This window comes from Canis lupus, chromosome 33, assembly GCF_011100685.1.
Source record: "Canis lupus familiaris isolate Mischka breed German Shepherd chromosome 33, alternate assembly UU_Cfam_GSD_1.0, whole genome shotgun sequence".
Lineage (NCBI taxonomy): Eukaryota > Metazoa > Chordata > Mammalia > Carnivora > Canidae > Canis > Canis lupus.
Window position 1 is genome coordinate 17,341,999 of NC_049254.1, and position 8,093 is coordinate 17,350,091.

At 45.3% G+C, this 8,093-nt stretch overlaps 1 protein-coding gene across 1 annotated transcript in view; it reads left to right on the plus strand.

Moving 5' to 3' along the window:
• Nucleotides 1–1,182, plus strand: part of TMPRSS7 (transmembrane serine protease 7) — a 35,490-nt gene extending 34,308 nt beyond the window's left edge. The window contains exon 17 of the mRNA XM_038582481.1: nucleotides 322–1,182. Coding sequence (XP_038438409.1) covers nucleotides 322–492 — 171 coding nt within the window. The 3' untranslated portion in view covers nucleotides 493–1,182. The remainder of the gene's footprint in view (nucleotides 1–321) is intronic.
• The last annotated feature ends 6,911 nt before the right edge of the window (nucleotides 1,183–8,093 follow it).

Genomic DNA, 8,093 nt, shown 5'->3' on the forward strand with positions numbered 1-8,093 from the left:
CCACCTCCGCTACTATTGAGGTTCGTTCTTTGTTTGGGGTTTGTGAGAGCTGTTTCCTCTACAGGAATATTCTAAAGATATTCTCAGCCAGAGGATTACATTTCTTGTGATAAATGCAGCTTTTTGATTTTAGGAAGAATAGTTCTAAAATGACATTAGAAGCTCACATTATTTCCTGACTCTTCTCCAAACTGCATTGTAATTAGCCAAGCGAAAACTTTCCAGAATGGGAGTTTTGATACAGTCCATTATACTCATTAATGACAAAATTGGTGCTCACGGGAGAAAGACACTTCATACTTGCATTCTCTTCCTATGTAGGGAGATTCGGGTGGACCTTTATCTTGTCGAAGAACCAGTGATGGACAATGGATTTTGACTGGCATCGTTAGCTGGGGACATGGATGTGGAAGACCAAACTTTCCTGGTGTTTACACAAGAGTGTCAAACTTTGTTCCCTGGATTCATAAATATGTCCCTTCTCTTTTGTAAAAGTACAAGTTGGAGTTTTGACTATGATTTCTGTGACAGATTCTTTAAAAAAGAATTCAGTAATTATCCTTAAAATGAGACCCAATTTTTTTATCTGTAAATTTCAGCTTGCATACATTTAGTATTTATCGAACGACAAAGAGATTTACATGTATTTTATTCCATGAAAAATTGCCTCAAGGGTAGAGCTGTATTCATCTTTAAGCATCAAAAGGTCATTGATTCAGAAATGGAGGAAACCTAAAGTAAAGTCATGAATCAAGACTCTAAAATAAGAAATAGGTGAGCTGCTCAGAAATCCATTCTTTAACTTATGTTTCTATTCAAGATATGGATATTTATGAAGATTAAGGAAAAACTGATTTATTGATATAAAAAGTTCCATTAAAAATTCCTAATTTCAGTGTTCTAATAAAATAAATGCACAAAAATGCCTCCTTTATAAATGTAAATAAACCCAAGCTCAGTTATTGACAAAGGGAGTTCCTGAACTGTTGGTTTCCATTCCAATTTTGTCTAACCACATCATAACAGGCTTTCTTCAGCCACGGCACAGGGTAATATCGTGTACAGAAAAACCAATCAACTAACCAACAAAATTGATGGCAATCTTCACTAAAATCATGGAATGAAACATCATGGCAGTTTGGTTGAAAGCACTTACATGGGATTTAAGGAATTGTGATAATGCTGGTCAGCAGTCAAATGATAAAGGAATTTTTACATGATTGTTTTGAAAGTCAAAATCTTCAGAAATATTATCATTTGGCTTCTGATTTTTTTTTTTTAAATAAAGCTCCAATGGCCAAGACTTACTTCTGTTATCAGGGCATTATAATACCCAACATAGTTGTAAACCTGTAGTACATGCTCAATACATCACAGTTATTGATTTATTTGATCTTGATTTAGAGGGTTTTAACTTGATCTCAGAATAAGCTTTCCATTAACAGAGGCCAGACTTCACAATACCTCTCTCTGATGAGGTAAAAACAGCAGGAAGAAAAATGATATTATTTGTTTTCCCTGGGACAAAGTCAAAGGAGTAATAACAATACTATTTTTATTTTTTATTTATTTATTTTTAAAGATTTTATTTATTTATTTATTTATTTATTTATTTATTTATTTATTTATTTATGAGAGACCTAGAGAGAGAGGCAGAGACATAGGCAGAGGGAGAAGCAGAGAGCCTGATGCGGGACTGGATCCCCAGACAGAGGATCACAGCCTGAGCTGAAGGCAGATGCTCAACCACTGAGCCACCTAGGCCTCCCAACAATGCTCCTTTTAAGTAGGGTCCACAATAATGAAAATAATTTTCATGGGGCCTCAGAAGAGGCCTTAATGTAAGGATTACATTACATCCTTAATTACATCCTTAATGTAAGGAGAGAGAGAGAGAGCAAAAGGGGTCATTCCCAGGATCCGATAGAAAAACTGAAATGTGGATTTAATATCCCTGAACTAGTGAATGATTTCCAGTTCACAGAGAACCAGTTCACTGGTTCTCTCAGATAAAAGACACAACATTTTAATGATACCTTTCTGAACAGGTCCCTAAGGATTCAGTAAACCCGCTGTAGCATAGTACAATTCAGGGTGTCAGGTGCACCACCTAAGTCACAATGGGACTTAGCTACTAGATCCACTGTGGAGAAGAACAAAATAGGCGGATGGTTCTTAAAACCTGGGTTTATTTTGCCCGGGATTGCCATGACCTAGGCGCAAGGTGAATTGTACTTTTTATTCATGGTCGGTTCTAAGGAGATTTACTATTTGAAAATATCACCAACATCTTGCATACGTTTTTGAGCGCAGTTAGGAGATGAAGGAGGCCTGGAATGATCTATTAGATTCATCACAGGGAATTTTTTTCAAACCACATGTACGGGCTACCATTGTATGCACTTGCTTACACAAATGTGAGTGTACCGTGTTCCTCAGGTGTGCAGGGGTGGGGAAAAGCTTCAGAAACACCAACCTGACTTGCTTGGCTATTTTATGCCAAGATGCCAGGGAGACGTGGAACTATATACTTTATTCTTACAAAAGTGTGAATAGAGGCAAATCCAAAGACTGTTTAGTTGGCAGAATGGAATGGCCTCCATAAACCAAGACAGGAACATTTCTATGTGCCAGACTCCTGGGGACTCTTGCTCTCCTTCACAGTGTCTTCAAATCTGCAAAATGTAACATCACAAACCAACCATTTCTCAATTGTTTCCTGTTTGATTAGTCTGAGAGGCTGACCCAACTGCCTATGTGTACAGTAGTAGCGCTTGTCACCTGACAAACATATGGATACACACTGGCTGTGTTTTCAAGAGGCACAGACCTGTTTGAAGGTAATCAGATGCTTTGGTACTTTGGTGATGTCACTTAGATGATGTTACTTTATTTTTTGGTTTATACAATAATCATTTGGGAAATTATTTGCTCTCAAAGGAGAGATGGAGAAAGAAGAGCAAGTACTATGACAAGTAAAGCAAAATTGAAAATCTATACTGGTCGGTGAGTCTTGGCAACAAGTAGGTTTTAATTTTTTTTTTATTTTTTTTTAACTTTTTATTTATTTATGATAGGCACACAGTGAGAGAGAGAGGCAGAGACACAGGCAGAGGGAGAAGCAGGCTCCATGCACCAGGAGCCTGACGTGGGATTCGATCCCGGATATCCAGGACCGTGCCCTGGGCCAAAGGCAGGCGCCAAACCGCTGCGCCACCCAGGGATCCCAGGTTTTAATTTTTTAACGTTACTTACATTTTACTCCTTAAAATAATAATTTGAGACTATATTAAAAAATTATTTGTGCAAGAACAGTAATACTTTAAAAAACATGTTTGAATGACTTTATGAAAGAACAATATCTTTTAAAAAGCTACCTCTATGAAGAAATGGCAAAAACAAATCTTTTTTTTTGGGGGGGGGAACAAAAACAAATCTATGTAGAATTTGGTTTCTCACCCAAAAATCTTTCAAGAAGTGTTTCATCTAAATTTGGGTTTAACCTCAAAGGAGAAACATTTCTTTCTAACTCATTCTGAATCCTTCATTTACAGTCAGGCTGACTGGTAGGATGAAAAAGTCCTCAAGAAGAGATTGGGACACTTATCTACATTCAAGATCAGCTCTCTGGAGATTAAGAAATTTGCAGTTATCAGAAATCAGGAACAAGTTGCAAGTAAGCATTTAAGTAGTTCAGGTAATATAGGGAGGTGTCAGCAAGTGTCAGTGACCAAGAAAATGTGACAGGATCGGAGCACAAATCAATATAAAAAAAAAATCTATTGAATCAAAGACTATTGCTGGCTGCTAAGGGTTGGAGGTGGGTGGATATTAGTTACAGTCACAGAAAGTAAGGGAATATTTACTGAGACCCTGATATTTGTCTGGCACAGAAATAAATGCTTTACTCTAATTACTTCATTTAATTGTCATTACTAGGTAGAAATGATTTTATAGTGATGAAGAAGCTTGGGGCACGTGGGTGGCTCAGTCAGCTAAGCATCCAACTTGGTTTTAGCTCAGGTGGGGAGATCAAGCCCCACATTGAGAATTAAGATTCTCTCTCTCCATCTTTTTATGTCCACCCCCCTGCTCGTGGGCCTGCTCTAAAAAAAAAAAAAGAAGCTCATAGATATTAAATTTGTGCCCAGGAGCACATAGTAGTGAGAGTCCTAAATCTATTTTCTTTAAAACCTATATTAGCATAAAGACACCAACTGTCTGCAAGGGTTATGTTTATGGAATTCTAGAAATGCATCCTAATCTAGATTAGGGATTACATAAACCCTGCTTGGCACTACTCAGAAAGCATTAGGAGATCTGGTGCAGAGTGTTTGTGATGGTAAACAGTAGCTTTTTTGATCCTCTGGAGGATGAAGGAGAGTTTAAGCATTGATTCCTGGGGAAACCAGGTTGGGGAAAGAGCTACAATTCATCTGACACAGGGAAGGAATGTCCCACTGAGACTATGCTCCTGCAGTCAAACCAGAGAACCTGTGAGAAAGGTTATTTGGGCCCTGGGTAAGGATGGGGGTCAGGGTTTGAGGGGTCTTTGTGACTCTAGTTGGGGTTTCAGGCCTGGGCCTAGCAAACCATCGTTGCTGGGAATACCATCCTATCATTCTAACTCACCAACATTTATATAGGGTGACATAGGGCTAAGCACCGGGAATTTATAGATATTCAAGGAGCTTAAACAGTAGTAAAAAATTACTGCTCACACTTCACGTTAGCCACTCTGGCTGCTTGACTGATTCTCAGACAGACAAATCGAACAGGCTCCAGTTTACAGTCCTTATCCTGAACTTCCCTCTTCTTTCCGCACAGCACAGCTACAGTCCTTATCACCTTTAACTCTTGGTTCGAATTTCACATGGATGAGGAATAATTGGCATGTAACGTGGTATTAGTTTCATGTGTACAACATAATGATTCGATATTTGTGTAAATGATCACCAAATAAGTCTAGTTAATGTCCATCCCCACCCACAGGTTTTTTTTTTTTCTCCTGATGAGAACTTTTTAAGATCTACTCTCTTAGCACCTTTCAAATATGTAACTCATATTTTATTTTTATCTTTTTAAAATTTTTTATTGGTGTTCAATTTACCTGTAACACACATTTTAAACTGTAGTCGCCATGCTGAACATTGCATCCCCATGTCCTATTTATTCCACCTTCTTGATGGGGCCTGAGGTGATTGCCCTGCTTATAATTGTATCTCCTCTTAACCCTAACCTTCACTACTAGACATTCCAGCCTCCCTTACTCTGCTTTATTTTTTTTTCCCAATGCATAAGGCATTTCAAACATTCTAGAAAGAAGACTGCTTAAGTTTGTTTCCCCTCACTAAATATAAGCCTCACGTTGGCAGTGATTTTATTTTATTTATCTATCTCTTCAGACCGATATCAAGCACCCAGAAGAATGTTTGACACATGGCAGGCACTCAATACTACTTGTTGAATTAAATTGGACTAAATCTGATGCATTTGGCATAAGTACAATGTGTACTGGTTGCAGAGAAGAGTGTAGATCACTTCTGGTGGAGGAGGCAAGTCAGGGAAGGGTTAGTGGAAAAAGTATGTCTCAGCTAGAATTTAAAGATGAATGGGAATTGTCCACGCAGAAAGTGGGTAGGAAAAAATTGTAAGCAGAGGGAACATCACATACATTTAAGTGGGGGCGGGGGCACCTGGGTGGCTCCATGGTTGAGCGTCTGCCTTTGGCTCATGTCATGATCCCGGGGCCCTGGGATCGAGTTCCTTGTCGGGCTCCCTTCGAGGAGCCTGCTTCTCCCGCTGCCTGTGTCTCTGCCTCTCTCTCTGTGTCTCTCATGAATAAATAAATAAAATCTTCAATTAAAAAAGCCCAAAGAAGTGGGGGTGGCCCTAGAGTGGGACGGGTGAGGGCCAGCCTGGAAGAGGAATCTGATGAGACAAGAGAAGTGTCCTGACCGCTGAATGTCTGAGAAGGAAGACAGGATGTCAGTTGTTGTAGGGAAACGTACGGTGCAGATTCTCTTTCTCTTCATACCCCGTTTTCATTTTCTTCTGTTACCAATGGGAGTGAAGGAGAGGACAGTGGCAGGTGGGGGGGGGCGGTCAGTGTTTATTCCTGTCTGTTTCCTTCTTGCTAGGCTGCAGCCCCGGCAGCAGCTGCAACTGGTTTGTCACTACAGATCCTAGCAGCAGGACCCTCTTTAAAGGTTCCAGTTTCTTTTTTTTTTTTTTTTCCAGATTATTTATTTATTTATTTATTTAGCCAGAGAAGGGATTGAGGGGGAGAGGGGAGGCAGAGGGAGAGACTCTCCAGCAGACTCCATGCTGAGCATGGAGCTTGAGGCTGGCTGGATTCCAGGACCCCCAGATTATGACCTGAGCCAAAGCCAAGAGTCGGAGGCTCAACAGACTGAGCCACCCAGGCGCCCCGAGGGCAGGCAGCTGGGGTCCAGGTAATCTGGTGCCAGGCAAGAGACAACTAGAGACCCAATACTTAGGAAGGCTCTGACCAGTAGGCATTGAGGATGTCAGACTTTGGGACACGAGTCAGCATCTTCTGAAGTGAAGCTTATTTAAATGCATCCTGTGCGCACCTCAGACTGGTCTCAATAGCTGTTGGGGGGTGGGGGGCAAGCCAGCTCTGAACACAGCTTTAAGAGGATCCACCACATTTGTGCTTAGCAAACCAGAAGTTGTGGACTATGGATGGTGTGGGAGTGTGTTGTTGGGGATGAGGGGGTGTCTGTGACTCCTTACAGGCCCATAATCATAAGCGTCTGTGAATGTTTCCTACGTGCCAGTCACTGCTGAGAGCTTGACTGCCCCCCATCTCTTTTAATCCTGGCAACAGTCCCATTATGTAGGCACTTCCCCGAGGCCAAGTTTCCAGATGAGAAAACCGGTAGGAGAGAGAAGCTCCAGGTGTCACCTAGGATCCTGGGACAGGGGATCAAGCTGGGCGGCCTGGTCCCGGGCCTGCCCTCTCCTGCACCCCTGGACCTGGGGGCGGGGCGGGGCTGTGCTCCCATGTGGTCTTCATCTCCAGCGGCTCAGCACCTTGCACGATGCTCTGCACGCCGGGGGTGACCTGTCGGGGTGCGGGGGGTGTGCTGTGTCCCATGTGGTCTTCATCTCCAGCAGCTCAGCGCCTTGCACGATGCTTGGCTCCCCGGGGGTGACCTGCCGGGGGGCGGGGAGGGGGGGGCTGTGTCTTCATCTCTAGCAGCTCAGCGCCTAGCACGATGGCGGTGTGTGTGTGTGTGTGTGTGTGTGTGACCTGGGGTGGGGCTGTGTCCCATGTGGTCTTCATCTCCAGCAGCTCAGCACCTTGCACGATGGCCCGCACGCCGGGGGTGACCTGGGGGGGCGTGCTGTGTCCCATGTGGTCTTCATCTCCAGAGGCTCAGCGCGTCGCACGATGCTCGGCTCCTCGGGGGTGACCTGGGGGGGGGGGGGCTGTGTCCCGTGTGGTCTTCATCTCCAGAGGCTCAGCGCTTCGCACGATGGCAGGGGGTGACCTGGGGGTGGGGGGTGGGGGTGCTGTGCTCCTGCGTGGTCTTCATCTCCAGCGGCTCAGCACCTTGCACGATGCTCGGCTCCCCGGGGGTGACCTGGGGGGGGTGCTGCGTCCCGTGTGGTCATCTCCAGCAGCTCAGCGCCTCGCACGATGGCCCGCACGCCGCGGGTGCTTGGTCGTTACCTGTGGATGCAACGAACGACGTAGTTGCTCGGGGCCGCAGAGCGGGCCGGCGGCGGGGGGTGGGGGGGGCAGCGGCCGCTCGGGACGTGGCCGAGGGTCGCCGGGGGCGCGGCGCCGCGGGGTGGGTCCGGGCCACAGCCACCACCGAGCGGGGCCCCGGCTCAGCCCCGGCTCTGGATCGGCGCGGGCAGGGAGAGGCCGGGCGGCAGCGCCCCGGACAAACCAGAAAAACCGCCTCCTGGGCGCGGCGGCTCTCCCCGCCCCCGAGGCCGCGCCGCCCCGCCCGCCGCCCGAGGTCGCCCCGCCCGCCGCCCGAGGTCGGCCCGCCGCGCCCGCTGCAGGGGGAGGGGGGAGGGGAGGGGAGGGGAGGAGGGAGGGGGGCGGGGTGCGA